General features: G+C 35.2%; 3 protein-coding genes across 3 annotated transcripts; 2 read left to right on the forward strand and 1 right to left on the reverse strand.

Annotated features, from left to right (window-relative positions):
• Positions 1-64: 64 nt before the first annotated feature.
• Positions 65-7,744, forward strand: LOC149900907 (putative aminopeptidase PLBD2). The gene is made up of 13 exons (XM_090112284.1): positions 65-331; positions 658-786; positions 1,022-1,136; positions 1,597-1,691; positions 2,300-2,458; positions 2,656-2,776; positions 3,355-3,459; positions 3,789-3,895; positions 4,298-4,414; positions 4,879-5,038; positions 5,566-5,710; positions 6,522-6,666; positions 7,515-7,744. Exons 1-13 carry the CDS (start codon positions 153-155, stop codon positions 7,609-7,611), a joined length of 1,674 nt encoding a protein of 557 aa, XP_089968410.1. The 5' UTR covers positions 65-152; the 3' UTR covers positions 7,612-7,744.
• Positions 7,745-9,612: 1,868 nt separating this feature from the next.
• AP-2sigma (adaptor protein complex 2, sigma subunit) lies at positions 9,613-10,876 on the reverse strand. The gene is made up of 4 exons (XM_090112617.1): positions 10,770-10,876; positions 10,539-10,688; positions 10,288-10,461; positions 9,613-9,874 (listed from the first exon to the last, which is right to left on the reverse strand). The coding sequence occupies exons 1-4, from the start codon at positions 10,770-10,772 to the stop codon at positions 9,773-9,775; spliced, it is 429 nt and encodes a 142-aa protein (XP_089968743.1). The 5' UTR covers positions 10,773-10,876; the 3' UTR covers positions 9,613-9,772.
• Positions 10,877-11,133: 257 nt separating this feature from the next.
• Positions 11,134-12,974, forward strand: LOC149900909 (solute carrier family 71 member 1). Its single transcript, XM_090112667.1, has one exon. The coding sequence runs from the start codon at positions 11,265-11,267 to the stop codon at positions 12,714-12,716; it is 1,452 nt and encodes a 483-aa protein (XP_089968793.1). The 5' UTR covers positions 11,134-11,264; the 3' UTR covers positions 12,717-12,974.
• Positions 12,975-17,513: the final 4,539 nt, after the last annotated feature.

The raw sequence follows: 17,513 nt of genomic DNA on the forward strand, positions 1-17,513 counted from the left end.
AACATTTAAATTAAAATATTATCAAACAAAGAGAAACCTGAAACACTAATTTAACGACACACAATATTTAATTAAATACTCACAAATAAAAATATTGAAGCATGAGTTGTGTTTGTGAATGTTTTACCGAGTTTTTCTTTTAATAAATAACAATGTTTTTCCGCTACAAAAGTATTATAATAGTCCACATTTTATTTATCATTTGTGAGGCTAAATATGGATTCATTACATGGTCCGATAAAGCTGTTATATCCGTGACTGATAATTTCCGCGATATACCGGCTGTACATGTCGCCAGAGCTACGTATTCGAATGAAATCAATTCAACGGGGTTTGTATATTTTTACTTATATAAGTTTTAATATCAAACAAACAATAACTTTTAAAGATAATTACGGATGTATTGTTTAATTTTTCTCGCACTATCTAATAAATCTGCACTATTTAAAAAAATAATGCAATTTACAGTTGTTACATAGCTAAACTATTTTATATCATCATGTAAGCTAGAAAAGTAGAAACCAACCTGATTATTATACTTAAATCAAGTTAAATTAAAGAGATAATATACACACACAGAAATTAATACTATATTAATATACTTGAAAAAAATTACTAAAAATGAATACCTTTACATGAAAATTTCATATATTTTAGCTGGGCATTCCTTGAACTGCACACAACAGCAGACTCTAGTGACGAGAAGCAGGCATATGCAGCTGGCTTCCTCGAGGGGTACCTCACAAGGGACCTCATTTGGATGCACTGGCAAAATATGCTCAAAGGGTAATGATAATGGCAGAAAAATATTTGAATTTAGAACTCTAAGCTGTTAAACTAGCTGGCTTTTTTTTCACTGAGAATAAAAAAAAATGCTATTAAAATAAATATGATGTTCAGGAATAATTTAGCCTTCTGCTTAGAATCTAATTTTTATAATTGATACTTAAATAATTTGTATTTTAGAGATTAAAGGCACGAAATTGTGTTTTACAATAATAAAACAATAATAATTTTACAGCTATTGCTACAACAAAACAGATGTGTGTGGCTTAATAGAAGACTATGTGGACAAAAATGAAGAATATCTTGCCGACATGATCAATAGTTATCAAGATGATCCATACTGGTATCAGGTATGCATAACATGATCTTTTTTATTGCTTACTAGCTGTGCCCCACAGTTACACCCGCATTGCTCCGCTCCTGTTGGTCTTAGGGTGATGATATATAGCCTATAACCTTCCTTAATAAATGGGCTATCTTTCACCGAAAGAATTTTTCAAATCAGACCAGTAGTTCCTGAGATTAGCGCCTTCAAAAAAACAAATTCTTCAGCTTTATAATATTAAGAATAGATAAAAAATTTGATTGAAATTGAACCAGAAGTTTAGAGCAATGCAATTTAAATACATGTGCAGGAAAACAATTTATTTTTATTATAAACATAAAATTGCAAAATAAACTACATAATTAGACACCACAAAATAATGAAAATACAGAAAAAAAATTTTCAAAAAATTATATGTATAGGTTCATATTCTTATAGGTACTCACTGTTAAGATATAATGTTGTGTTTGATTTTTACACTACAGGTGAAGTTATACAAAATTCAGCTGGAAGGTCTGGCTGTGGGCTACAACCAGGCCACTTCACAGCCTTATGAGTGGCTCACAGCTCGGGACATCTTGTAAGTATATTTTCCAACAAAATATAAAAATGGATTTTAGTTGTTGTTTATGTTATTTCTTGCTTGTAATTTTGTATTGAGCTTTTTTAATATGATGATTCTTAAGACAACATTTAGCTCACCACACGTACGACAAGGAATAGCGCGCGGCGTTGCCGGTTGGCGCGCAACGTGACGCGCGGCTTTTCGATATAACTTTAACCATTGCGGCTGAAATTAACACTACCTGCTTCCTTTAGCGACATGTTGACGACGACTGACGTAGTAATAGACTATTAATGAGGTTGTTCAACAGAATGTTTAGACAGCATGTTGTACAACATGTCGCGTGTCAAATATTACCTAGTGCAAATGCGGCTTCATTTTCCACTACAAGATTGTGGTATCCAACAAGTTTTTTAAAATAAAAACAAGAGCAATCTGTTTTTAACCGACATCAAAAAAAGGAGGAGATTGTCAATATTTCTTCATATTTTATTTTTGGTGTAAATAATTTATTTTTACTTATTCTTTATATGCGAATAATTTCTAACATTACATACACTTACTCAACTTTTATATATTTTTTTTATTATAAAAATCTTTACACAGTATATTAATGTATCCAGGTGGATAAACATGCTAGGCGACCTCGACGATCTGGCGTTTGCGCTCACAATGCCGACCCTCACCCCCGAGGGTCTGCTCTTTGGAGAACACTGCAGTGGTCTGGTCAAACTGCTGCCGGACCTGTCTGATCTCTTCACCTCACATGTCACGTGGAACAGGTGGGTTTTATGGCGGAGTAAATAATGGAAACTCGTGAAAAATATTCGTGAAAATCAACCTGGAGACTTATTCAGGTTAAAAAAATATCGGGTACTGTACGTACCGTAACTTTTTTGGTGATTTATAAAACAAAACTGTACTTAAATGAAACCAACACTTTTAAAAATGGATTTTTTTCTTTTTCCCGCTATCTCAGCTACCAATCAATGTTACGTATACAAAAGATGTACGTACTGAACTATCATACATCGCCAAACAACCCCCGCCCCCTCCCCGGGAGGAAAATGTCGCTCACATCGTATCCAGCTTTTATACAGGTATGAGATTTTTTTGATACGTTGATAAAATTATGGTTGACTAGCTTCCCGCCTGCGGCCTCGCCCGCATGTTCAAAGAAAAACCCGCATAGATCCCGTTCCCGTGGGATTTCCGGGGTAAAACCTAGCCTATGTTGCTCAGTGAAGATGCAGCTTTCTAATGGTGAAAGAATTTTTGAAATCGTAGTTTATACGTGAAAACCATACATACATAATTACAACCCTTTCCTCTTTATAATATTAGTAAAATTATTGTTGATAAAGTGTAGAATGTGGGTAGTTTGTTTTTATTTTGAATGTGAGTGTCTAATAAAATGTGAGAATGTGTGAGTATAATAATAAGAATTAATTTTGATATTTATTTTTGCTGTATAAACGATACATTTCTAAAGAACAGCAAAAAAAACGATCACGAGCCGATATTCGAACCCGCGTGGCCGAGAAGAGTTGATTCGGTTTGGCAAAAGATGCGGGTTCAAATACATATAATATAAAATTTTATTTTAAAATTTTATCATAATTATATTGCATTTGAATGATTTTTTTTATAAATTTACCACAGATAATAAACTGTTCAGTCCACAGACGATTGGTACATCACCAGCGCTGGTCTGGTCGCCGCTGAGACCACCATCGGCAACAGCAATAGGACGCTGTTCAGCCTCGTGCAACCTACTGGACAGGTGATTATTTGACACACACACGCATGCACACACGCATGCACACACTCAACGCAACACACAAACATGAAACACGCACGCACACACACAAATAGAATAATCTAGCTACAGCTTTTGCGGTATATTTTGCATCGCATATAAATTTTTAAGACGTTTTTTTCTTCAGTTAATTGTATTTCAAAAAGTTTCATGTTATTTTAATATTAAATTATTGTTATTTGTAATGTGTTTTTGTAATTACATACTAGAAAAAGTACCCGCAAAGGAAAAAGCTATTTTGCAGATATTTCTTTTATATTTGTTTATATTAAAATAGGAAATTGAACCTTCAGGTAATGGAATTTGTACGTGCAATGATCGCAACTCGCTTGGCGAAGAGCGGCAGAGAGTGGGTCGAAATATTCCGACAACACAATAGCGGCACTTATAACAACCAATGGTAAAGAACTGACTGTGTTTTATTATATTTTAATGCATTTCAGTGTATTAATATGTGAGAGATTAACAACAAAATAGCTATACCTTCCTATTACAATGTACTCTATGGTGTACAACATAATGTCGATATGGAATTTATATGAAATGCATGGGGTTACGGGCCATGCTATGGTTTATATTCCTTGAGTCAGTAGCTCGATGATATAGTCTCGGTACTACCATCGACCGCGCAAGGTGTGCGCACTGAGTCATTATTTAATATTATTTCACATATCTACCTAATTATAATTAATTATGGAGAGTTATTTCAATTCTCTGACAAATATGTATCCTTCTCGCTTTAATAACGTCTTTGGAGATCCGCTATAATACTGAGGATTACTATTTTCATATTAAATTCCAGGTACATAGTAGATTACAAGAAGTTCAAAAGTAAAACAGACGTTTCGGCGGGAAAAATCGAAGATGGCCTCTTGTGGGTGATCGAACAATTACCTGGCAATACTGAAGCGGCGGATCTGTACGTATTATTTATGAAATGTTTGGATGTTCATATAAATAACGATTATTTATGTACTTTTTAAAGTGAATATAAAGAACTTAGGTTACTATTTAAATGTTCGTTTTTTTAATTGTGCGTGTTTGTTTGGCTTTCTTTTTTTTAATGAGAAAAATTATAATGAGAATGTTATTCAATTAATTTTATCTGTGATGTTATACATCTATAGACAAAAACATAATTAATACCATAGATATGTACTTACATATTTTATAATAAACTAGCGGTCTGCCCCGGCTTCGCCCGTGGTACATATTTCGCAATAAAAAGTAGCCTATGTTCTTTCTCAGGGTCTAAAGTCCAAATTTCATCAAAATCGGTCCAGTAGTTTATGCGTGAAAAACATACATACATACATACATACATACATACATACATACAAACCTTTCCTCTTTATAATATTAGTATAGATAAATATTTTCCAGCACAGAGGAGTTAAAACGATCAACCTACTTCCCATCGTACAATATAGCGTATTTCCCGCGCATTTTCAACCTGAGCGGCGGGAACGAGCGGGTTGCCACTTTCGGCGACTGGTTCGGATATAAAACTAACCCGAGAGCTAGGATGTTCCAGAAGAAACAGGTAGGTTTGTTTGCGATATTTTGTATTGATTGTATTATGTTGTGTGAACGTATCATAAACGCTTGTTTTGATTTCTTAAATTTTATAAAATATGACAATTCCTAGTTTCAAGCTATATCTGTCACTATAAAAAAAAACATTTAAATGTTGTTGTTAAATGATGTTCAAGTATGTTTTTATAGAATACTAGCTGCGCTTCGTGGGTTCCCCCGCGTGGCTCCGCTTCTATTGGTCTTAGCATGATGATATATAGCCTACAGCTTTCCTTGATAAATGGGCTATCCAACGCTGAAAGAATTTTTCAAACCGGACCAGTAGTTCTTGAGATTAGCGCATTCAAATAAACAAACTCTTCAGCTTTTTAATATTAGATAGAGGGAAAAAAATCAAGATGGAAAGTCACTTATCATTCAAAAATGACAGAACGGATTTTAATTTTAATTTTTTGTACATAATAAGTATATTGTATCAAAATCTATTCTTATCCTAATTATTTATGTACCATTTTTTTCGTGTCCCAACCGCAGTCGTCAATAACATCACTACACGCCACGCTCACAGTGATGCGCTACAACGACTACAAGCACGACCCGCTCGCGCGCTGCGCGTGCGCGCCGCCCTACAGCGCGTGCAACGCGATCGCTGCACGCAACGATCTTAACCCCGCTAACGGTGTGTGTGTGTTTGTGTTAAGAGAAGGCTCCCTAAATTTTATGTGAATTTGCATTAATATTCTGAAACAGTCACACATACAATCAAAATGGAACTTTAGTATATTATGATTTATTGGGTCTTTTTCTTTCCGTGTACAAGACAGTTACGTAATTGTAACATTTTCGCTCGATTAATTTTTTATTCAAAAATTATGCCTTTTTTTAAGGATTATTACATTTTTTTAAAGATTTACTTGGACTTTATGTCTAAAATAAATGTTAACAGTAAATAATATTATAGTTTACTATCCAATCCCAAGATATTTTTTCTCTAGATCAATTATTACTTTAGTTATAAACGAAATAAGAATTGAGACTTACGAGATTTAGTTTCGAGCTCGAATGCGATCAAAGAACGAGCGCGATATTCAACTTTAATACGGCTGTGTTAGCGTCTAGCATCGTAGCGGTCTAACCGGTCTCTCAGTGCCAAAAATTATGTTAGGGAGCCTCCTCTTAAGGGGTTTTACACAAAACGTTAAAAAATTATATAAAAATCGTCAGATGTTAAAAAAAGAGGTGATGAAAATTGGTCGGGTTTTGTATCCGATCTTTATGTGTGTGTTTGTGTAAAGACGGGGTTTGACACGAAAGGTTAAAAGTTAAAATTATTGTAGTGTTAAATAACCTCACCTATACGAGCAAATAAACATATTTAATTTGATTTTAAAATTACGTAATATTTTTGTTAATTTACCAATGAAAATGCACCAGTACTTTGATTAATGGTTGAAAAATAAACTTATTTCCTATTTTTTTTTAACAATTAGGTACATATCCGTTCCGAGCGCTCGGGCACCGAAGCCACGGCGCGACGGACGCAAAGGTGACCAGCTCGGAGCTGGCCCGGAAGTTCCAGTTCATCAGTGTTTCCAGCCCCACGTACAATATATCCAGAGGGATACCACCGTTTCAGTGAGTTTTGATTTTGACGAGACAATGTCTTATAATTCGATAAAGCCGGCTGCACGCACGAAGAAACATGACTCATGCGGCGTTACCTCGCTCTGAGGCGTTCCACGTAAGGCTTGAGGTGCAAGCGAGAGCGCGGAACGAGCGACAAAGAAGCACAATCGGACGTTGTCACGTTCAACTATCGTCAGTAAACGATCGACTTTACAGACAACAAATTTTTTACTATAAGCCCGACCGTACACGGACTGCTTGAGCAGTTAACGGCTGAGCGACGTACACGGACTGCTCGATGACTGCTCCAGCTGTCGATACAAACCGCGCAGTTGACGGCTTGAAGCGGTCGCGACTGCTCGAGCAGTCCGTGTACGGCAGTTAATGAATGTCTATTATACCCCGCGCGGTCGCGGCTTCAAGCCGTCGGTCTCAACTGCTTGAAGCAGTCGGTGTACGACCGCCCTAAGGTGGGAAACATATTTTAAACACGTTTAATCAAACATGAATAAATTTTATGGATGGTAAAAAATTGTTAAAAATTTTACATAATAATCGACAACCCTCAAAAAATATTATCTAAGCGTAATATTTAAATAACCAATTACTATAAAAAAGATGAAAGAAATTGAATACAAAAGTATTACCTTTATCTTACCAAAAATATGGCGGTCGAATTAAAACCTCCTCTTTGAAGTCGGTTAAAACATATAATACATATTATATTACTTTATACGATAGGTACTTTTAATTAACGCATTTATTACATAATACATTTAGTGGACCGTTCGTAAATTTTAACCCGCATTAATTTTTTCAAACTCGTTTGTTATTTATATTCGTTCTTGTACTTGCAGATGGAGTAGATTTGACATGGGTTCCCAGATATCTCATGAAGGCCATCCAGATCTGTGGATGTTTCCACCACTCATTCATGAATGGCAGTGGGGATAAAATATACTACTAAAATAATAACTTAGGCCCCGGAACCACAGACACAATAGAAAATCTATTGTGTCTGGGACCAATCGGGCCCCTTGGGGCTCAATGGGTTAAGCCTGTGGTTCTCTGTTTTCGGTCTACTTTTAACACTTTAAATTTTTAATAAAGTGAAAACTTTGCTTACAACTGAGGCTTATAAATACTCATATATTGTCTAAATAAGAACTAGTCTTTGGGATTTAAATCCTGTTATGCATTGTCAATACTTTAAGACCACTTAGTTATTTATGTTAACATTACAATCTAATGTTACTTATAACTACATTTTGTAATACTACTTTGTATCTAACGAGATCTGAAGGGATTTTATTGTATACTAGCGGTCCGCCCCGGCTTCGCCCGTGGTACATATTTACGTTTTCTCTACATAAAAACCATCCTCGTACTTCAAGGAATATAATAAAAAAAGAATTATCGAAATCGGTTCAGCCGTTCTCGAGTTATGCGCTTACCAACACATTTTGCGATTCATTTTTATATATAAGAAGAAGAAGAAGATAATACTCAAAACAATTAAATAGAAACAAATTAATGGAAATGTATAATAATATAGTAACTACCAAATTTTTTAATTGAACAACTGTCTCAAATATACTGATTTAATGTATTTAGATATTCCAAGAACTAAGAAATAAAACAGCAAACATGTATTTAATATTCTCTATTTAGATTACAAGGTACAACTTATACACTTTATAAATAAAAGATTTACAAGATATATGTCTTTTTATAATTTATTTATATACAAACAATACTAATGAGATTTGTTGATACATTCATAGGAAATTACTAGCTTTATGGCCGATTTTTCAATCGCGAGATAAACAGTCTAATAAGTACCCCTCGAATAGATTTATTCAATTATTTATCTAACTCATTACGGCTCGCCTATTTTTCAATCGTGATTTATTTGATGAATAACTATCTGACCAAATATTTCCATATTGGCAGCACTGCTCTCGGAGTGGCGAAACAAACATATTAAATTAGTCAGGTTAGAGCGGGATAGAGTCAAATCTTGCAATTTGTCAACAACCGTCATTATGACTCACGTCAGGAGTGGACTTGTCTTCTATGATTGTTGATTGTTGTTTTGATTCGAGTAAAGAGTTTGGTTAAATTTGTGTTTCAATTTATATATTTTACGATGGAAACGACATACTTAAAGGCAGCGTTCGGCAAATTTTCAATGGCATGGTCATCAGTACTATCAAAAACATCAATTTCAATATGATTTTAATTGATTATAATTATATAGAAAGAGGTTTAATTGTTAATAATTCTACACTCTATGTTATGACATACGAAAATATCTCAAATTTGACGCGTCAGTTGTCAACTCAAACGCCTAACAGTCGAATAGCGCGCTATCTGGCCGTTGGAGCGGCAAATAGATTTATTCCTCAAATAACGTAGTTATTCGATAGATAAGTCCTATTCGTCTATTGAAAAATTGAATATTTTGTTAACTGAAGAATAAAGTCTATCTAGCTGTTTATCTGGGCATTGAAAAATCGGCCCTTAAATAAACTTCAAACAATTTAGAAATTAAGGATTTTAACACATTTTAAATGGGATTTATTCATTTTATTATTATCCCGACGGCCAGTCTCCCCGTAATCAAGCTTGCTGCAAAGTGTGCGAAACATCGATATAATAATAAAATGAATAGATCGCGTTTAAAATCCGTTAAAATCATTATTCTCTAAATGTATAATACTCGCGTAAAATCAAACACAAGAATTTCAATTTTCAAACGAGAAAAAAGCGGTTCAAAGAACTCTCCATACCTTTGCAGACAGAATATTTACACATTTCTTAAAACGCATATATGTGTTGAATCTATATGGAATGAGTATTTACCACCATTGCGTACACAAATTTAGGCATCAAGTACAGTTCGATTCAAACTTAATAGCGGTTCGGAAGTTAGGTGCAGGTGCGAGTGCAGGTCCCTTAACGTCCCGCTGATTTCTAAAATTGTTTTCTGCGCATCGGATCGTACGATGTTCCGAGCCGCTATTAAGTTTGAAGCATACTGAAACAGTAAGGGCCAAAGACTTATGCCTATCGCCTATAATATTCATCAACTGCAACATTTAACACAGATAACTTATTCTAAAGAGTTCAGCATCAGCAACTGCTTCAAGACCTTTGTTTGTGATGTCTCTCTTATCTCTCCTGCCAGGAACATTTCATCCACTACTGTGTATACCTATAAAGATAAATTGAGTATAATATATGGATACTAGCGGTCCTCCCCGGCTTTGCCCGTGGTACCTACATGTTTAAACTATCCTATCTATCAAGTTGGATCGAACTGCACATGGTGTGCGAATTTTATTATAATAGGTTAAGTGGTTTAGGAGTCCATTGAGGACAAACATTGTGACACGAGATTTATATATATTAAGATTAAGATATGGATAGACTGATATTAGTTTCAATAATTTTCCATTCTTTTGTAGATGATAAAGATTTGATTTCTTATTGAAATGAATAAATGTTAATGATTTTAATTGACTTTGCATCAATAAAAATATGTATCTCCTAAACAATACTTAAAATCCATTTACCTGACAATTTTATCATAAAATAAGCTTTAAAATAACTGTATAATTAGTTTACCTTATAGAAATTGAATACCAGATCCAATTCGCATACATTGTGGAAGTATTCGTTGAGGACTTCAACAAAATTGTGAATGGCTTCCAAATAGCACAAGTTGTTGTCATTCACATCGACGCATATGCAGAAATATAAGCCAGCATAACGCCGGTACACTATTTTAAAGTTGCGGAACTGAAAATAAAGTTTAAAATCAAATAATGTCTTCACATCTAAGAAAGGTAATTTTTTTAGCTACCAAGGGCACGTACCTCGACGAAATTCGTATGTTTTGCATCCCTGACTGTAACAACAGCGTGCACTTCTTCTATAAGCTTCTGTTTCTCGTCATCATCAAAATTCATGTACCATTTCGCCAATCTTGTCTTACCCGCTCGGTTTTGGATCAAAATGAAGCGAATCTGAAATTTAGAAGCACACTATATACAATCCGTTGACAAAGACTTTTTTGTAAATTTACGAGAGCTGTCATCTTTACTCACCATTTTATTTTAATTATACTTAAATTTATTTAACAATTACAATATCGTTAACGCCTCCTTTGGGCTTTCGACTTTTTGACATTGACATTCGAAAAATATGACAACAAATCCAACAAAAATCTTATTCGAAGCGTTCAGAAAGTCGATTTTTTACGGCTTTATGTAATTTGTAACATTTAACATTTTATTTCAATGTATTATTTGATTGATTGATTGTTTTAGGGATTTTGGAATACTTTGTAATGTAAATAAAACCGAAAAACAACATTTTTAAGTATATTTCGATTTTCTAACAATGAATCAATAGAATTTGTCATATCAATTTATTGAATGTGGCAATACAAGGGACGAGTTGTTTTTCAATTTTCAGTGGTTTTTTTGACGTTGATAATCTTACTCGTTAGCTCTTCAAGATTTCCTCAATGTAGTGTTTAGGTTTTCAAAATGTCTCTTATTTAGGTAGGTAAATAGAATAAACATCTTGTACAATCTTAAATGACGCCCACGAAGACTACGACAACTGAAGTAGAAATGGTGATACGGAATAGAAAAACTGTTATGAAAGACGGGATTATGACAATGTCGGGCATCGGTGAACCTTCTGTTGTGCACGCTCTGGTGGTGATATTTTTGGAATTCTTCGCGTGGGGCCTGTTGACGATGCCGATTATATCAGTATTAAACGCTACTTTCCCGGATCATACGTTTTTAATGAATGGTCTCATCATGGGCATCAAAGGAATTCTATCGTTTTTGTCAGCGCCTCTGATTGGCGCTCTATCGGACGTGTGGGGAAGGAAGTTCTTCCTGCTAGTGACCGTGTTCTTCACTTGTGCACCCATTCCGCTCATGACAATAAACACTTGGTGGTTCTTTGCTATGATAAGCATAAGTGGAGTGTTCGCCGTGACCTTCTCGATCGTTTTCGCGTACGTGGCTGATGTGACTACCGAGGCTGAGCGTTCACGGGCCTACGGGCTCGTTTCCGCGACATTCGCAGCCAGCATGGTGATATCGCCTGCCCTTGGCGCATACCTGATGAGTATCTACGGAGAAGCGCTCGTAGTGGTCGCAGCCACTGCCGTCGCGGTTCTCGACGTATTCTTTATCATGGTGGCAGTTCCTGAAAGTCTTCCTGAGAAAGTTCGACCGAGCGGCTGGGGGCCCGCTATCAGCTGGGAGCAGGCTGACCCATTCGCCGCTCTACGAAAAGTTGGTGCAGAACGTACAGTGCTTATGTTGTGTGTCGCAGTGTTCTTATCGTATTTGCCTGAGGCAGGACAGTACTCTTGCATATTTGTGTACTTGAAACTTGTGATGGGTTTTGGTGTGGTGCAAGTGGCGATATTCATTGCAATTGTGGGTGTTCTCAGTATTGCTGTGCAAGTAGTGTTAGGTTTTCTGATGAAATCGCTTGGAGCTAAGCACACTATAATGGTTGGACTATTGTTTGAAATGCTACAGCTGATGTGGTATGGCTTTGGAAGTAAACCATGGATGATGTGGGCCGCTGGAGTCCTGGCAGCTCTGGGCTCCCTCACCTACCCAGCTATCAGTGCCTATGTGTCTGTAAACAGTCGGGCAGATAGGCAAGGAGTCGTACAAGGCATGGTGACTGGTGTGCGAGGCCTGTGCAATGGTCTCGGGCCAGCCATGTTTGGAGTGATATTCTATCTATTCCATGTAGATTTGAATGAAGATCATGCTGTACAAGGAGTTGAGGGTCGACCTGTTGAAGATAAATATGTGAGAATTGTGCCAGGCCCACCATTTGTGCTGGGAGCCCTATTGGTAATCTGTGCCCTGCTTGTGGCTGCATTTTTACCAGAAGACAATGTGGTGAATGCCCGGCGAACCTCTCCGGACCTACGATTCGAGATCGAGCACGGCCGCCGCGTCGCCGGCCCGCTGTCGCCGTTGATGGCTCCAGAGTCTGCGGCTCTCTAGCTAGCGGCCAAAACTGGCCGAGCGGCCAGTGTGTGAACTCCAAAGCTGTTAGGCAGCGTGGCAGTGAGGCATTTAGAAGGTACCAAAGCAAACTCAGTGCAATGCGAGTCTGTTCTATAAACTGACATTCCTATCCATCATCTGTTAAGTTCCGCTTCGTTAATGTTAATGTTTTTTAAAACTTTTTACCTGTTTTTGTAATTCTCTCTGGCTCTTGAGGGCATGTACATATTATATAAAATAAATATTTTAAAATCATTGTACAAGTCCTCTGTTTCTCATATGTGACATCACACAATACTGGGCAGCTCATATACTTAAGATAAGGTTTACAGCAGTATTATTAGGCATATCTTGTATTTATTGTGTACAAAGCATTTAGGGGAATTTTCAATATCTATTTTAGAAGGTCATTTTAACTAAAACACAATTTTTCAAAATAACACCATATTTAGATAATTAACTGGGTTTATTCCATATTTCATGTATGACTCACATACTCTTATCAAGTAATAAATAAACAACAAATCATTTAATCACATACTTTAGATAATAATAATTAATAAGGTAAAGCTCATATAGCAAGACCATAAATAAGATATTGTAAACATGCTGGCTAATGTGAATCCATTTACTAACACATCTATTGAATTCAACATTTATAATATGCTTTTTGCTTCAATAATAGTAAATAAATAATTAAATTTGGCTCTTACAATAATGACCGCCTGCTTGGTACAGTGGTTGACACGTGAGCGTAGCACTGAGAGGTCCTGGGTTTGATTCCCAATGGAGATGAAGAAAAAAAAATGTCTCAGTCTGGTAGGACACAGAAGGCTGATCACCTACTTGTCCCTAAAGAAAATCGATCAGTGAAACAGATGTATAATGCATCTGCCCTGTACCCCACTAGGGGACATGGGGCTTAACTTTCTTACAATAATGTGAAAGCTTAACTTATGATTTTAAATCAAAAAAACAATTACAATTTTATTTCTAGTAAGTACACAAAATTTTAATAAATAAAATAAATACGAAAATAATGAGAATAATACTTGTGTCCCTTCGTCCAGCATACTCACCACAACTCACCATGGAATCCTGATATTTCATGAATGTCAAAAAACTGTTCTGAAATAGTGCTAAATAGTGCCCAAAGGAAAAAAATAGTGCTCTTGTACTTGCGAAGTTATAGCCATAGTTCGATGAGTATGCTGGACGAAGGTTTCGCCCAGCATACTCACCTCCGTCCGGAGAATCTGTATATGCTTCAAACATAATTCATACTTCAAAAAATAGTTCCCAAATAGTGCCAAACGGTGCCCAAAAAGAAAAAACAGTGCTCGAATAACTTCGGAGTTATAGGCTTCGTTCAGTGAGTATGCTGGGCGTAGGTTCTACGCCCAGCATACTCACCTCAGTGCGCGAATATCGAACGAGCTATAGGTATAATTTACGTCTCAAAAAATTGTACTTGAAATAGTGCCCAATATCAGTCCAATTTTTGCTTGACTTTTGACTTAGAAAACCATTAAATTTTAATGTAAACTTCTACATACTAACGTAAAATGGGGTACAGTCGTCGACACATGTTTTTGGACAAAAATATTAAACTTTCTAATTGTAGACTTCATGTTATTGGAAATAATTATGGTATTTTCTCACATGTCAAAAACTTTCGATTAAATGCATTATTATATATTTTATAAATAATAATAAATGAATGAAACTTTAAGCGTACCTAAATGAAGTCTATTACTTCATTGCATTGTGTGTTTGTCTGAATAAAAACAGTCATTTGCAGCCAATAAAATTAATATCTTGAAAAATTGTAAAAAGGAAATTATACAGTTTCTTTTTGTATATATGTTGCAGGCAAAACTTATAACCAGTCAAAACTAGTACTGTGACATAGTTATACAAATTTTTAAAACTCTTTCCAATAGTTTCATCAATGAAAGGTTTAGCAATAAAAAACATTTTTAATTACTTACGTTATTTATTACTATTTAAAGGGCCAAAGTAATCAGAATTCTAGTTAACTAGTTCACAGCTTTTGTTAACATTCATAATATAATCAATGTAAATAGAAAAAATTGTAGTTTTAATATTGTATATAATATACATATAAAAAAATGTTTAGCGTCGCGGGCGCCGCGCGTCGTAAGCCCCATACCTATTGACCGTACGTGCATCCATTACTGCCACACTATATTGAACTTTATCACATGAGGAATACAGGTCAATTCCGTAAACGTTGTGGTACCGTCCTTGATCCGGAAAATGATTATTTTGAATAATTTTGTCAGTTGTAATGTAAGCATTAATAACAGCAACTTTATTTTTCATGCATGATTTACTTCATTTGATATCTTAATCCTTCAAGCGCCGTGATCTAGACAAATATATAAAATCATTGTTCCTAGCTACCGGGGTCCCATGCGACGCGCGAAGGCTTAATCATATTATTATAAAGTATTATTAAAATAATGTGTAATTAATAATATTGCGATTCTAAAGTAAATACTCCCTTACATAGACAATATAACAAAACAAATAATTTACACAAGACAAAAATTGTTAGAAAGAAAGTTAATAATATTGTATTCGACTGTACTCAATGTAATGTATGTAGAAGTTTACAATCAAATTTAATGGTTTTCTAGGTCAAAAGTCAAGCAAAAATTGGACTGATATTGGGCACTATTTCAAGCACAATTTTTTGAGACGTAAATTGTTCCTATAGCTCGTTCGATATTCGCGCACTGAGGTGAGTATGCTGGGCGTAGAACCTACGCCCAGCATACTCACTGAACGAAGCCTGTAACTCCGAAGTTATTCGAGCACTGTTTTTTCTTTTTGGACACCGTTTGGCACTATTTGGGAACTATTTTTTGAAGTATGAATTATGTTTGAAGCGTATACAGATTCTCCGGACGGAGGTGAGTATGCTGGGCGAAACCTTCGTCCAGCATACTCATCGAACTATGGCTATAACTTCGCAAGTACAAGAGCACTATTTTTTTCCTTTGGGCACTATTTAGCACTATTTCAGAACAGTTTTTTGACATTCATGAAATATCAGGATTCCATGGTGAGTTGTGGTGAGTATGCTGGACGAAGGGACACTAATACTTTACACAGATTAATGATTTTAAAAATTAATAATTGTTTATCTGATAGAGCATACCAAATTGAAGACTTATTGTCCTAGTAACTATTATGTAAACTGTGCTAATAAAACATATTTGAGGAACTGGAATGTAACATCCCAAATCTCAATTAATATGCAAATATATTAACATTGACCTGGATTTGTTTCAAGTTCAATTTAAGATAATTCACTAATGCTTAGAACATAATGTTTTAGTGATTATGTAAAACAACATTAAGTGAATTACTAATGAGCTATGAAACATACATTTAATCATGCATTTAATGATATTTAAAATAGATGTGAATTTTATTCATTGAATAGTCCATTGAATATTATATCCTTGATAAAATTATTAACTAGCTTTCCGCCTGCGGCCTCGGCCACGTTTTCAAAGAAAAACCCGCATAGTTCCCGTTCCCGTGGGATTTCCAGGATAAAACCTAGCCTATGTTGCTCAGTGAAGATGCAGCTTTCTAGTTGTGAAAGAATTTTTGAAATCGGTCCAGTAGTTTAAGCGTAAAAACCATACATATATACATACATACATACATACTTACATAATTACAAACCTTTCCTCTTTATAATATTAGTATAGATCACGTATAGATAGTATTGACTAGTAACTACTTAAAAAAAAGGAAAAAATACAGATAATCCAAAAATATGTAATGCATGACAGAACCTTGGCAAAAAATGGGTATTTCTTTTTATTTCATAGTCTGTGCCAACTACTGTGTATTGCTATGTAACTCATTCATAAGTTTGTTAAATCGCAAGTCACGGTCGCGCCACATGCCGTTATGTCATTTTTGTTGTAAGAATAATTACTAAAATTGGCGCAAAATGTATTCTTGCAAGACGTATTTTTCAAGGTTAGACTTCCTGGTTAATTACTAATGTAATAAATTGTTGGATTGTTTTACATTTCCGTTTTAATAAACTTTGCTGATTCTAATTTATAGTAATTAAGTAACAAAAAATTAATTTAAGTGTTAGAATTATGTGATTGTTAATGATATAAATTTTTGGAAGATCTTGTTACTTGTTAGGTACGTGAGTTATTCGTATAGAGGTGCGACGCGTTTAGTGGCACGTCAACGAAAACATAATATTTTGCATATTATTAGGTTTTTAATGTTAAAACCAGTTCTGAGAATGTTTTATACATTTCATAGTATCAATTTAGTTTTGTTATAACAGACAACGAAAATATCTAAATGACGCACGCAACTTTGCTAGCTACTCAATTGAAATAGTTAGGGAGCCAGGTGCAAATTTGGTTAACTATTTCCTCTCAAGAGATAATTCGTCAGACGCATGAGAGTATAGTATTATAAAGCCTCGTGAACGTCAGCTGGCGCTCGGTTGGGGGGGTGAGCGGTTGTAGCCTCCCACGCACATAGGAAAAAAAATACATTCATTCATTCATTTCCTCTCAGCTAAAAATTTGTCAAATTGTAGCTAACCCAATATCTCAACGAAAAAAAATAGTCAGCTGGTTACAACATGGTGTATTATACGTCAGCTGGTGTCTCGAACATGAAAGTTAAATTTCAAGAAAAATTTATTTTCCGTTATTTCCTCTCAAACAAAAATTTACCTGATGACAGCTTATATGTAACTGTGGATAAATATATATG

This window comes from Colias eurytheme, chromosome 18 (assembly GCF_061535395.1).
Source record: "Colias eurytheme isolate Ceu_HAF_F1 chromosome 18, ilColEury1 Martin Lab GWU primary, whole genome shotgun sequence".
Lineage (NCBI taxonomy): Eukaryota > Metazoa > Arthropoda > Insecta > Lepidoptera > Pieridae > Colias > Colias eurytheme.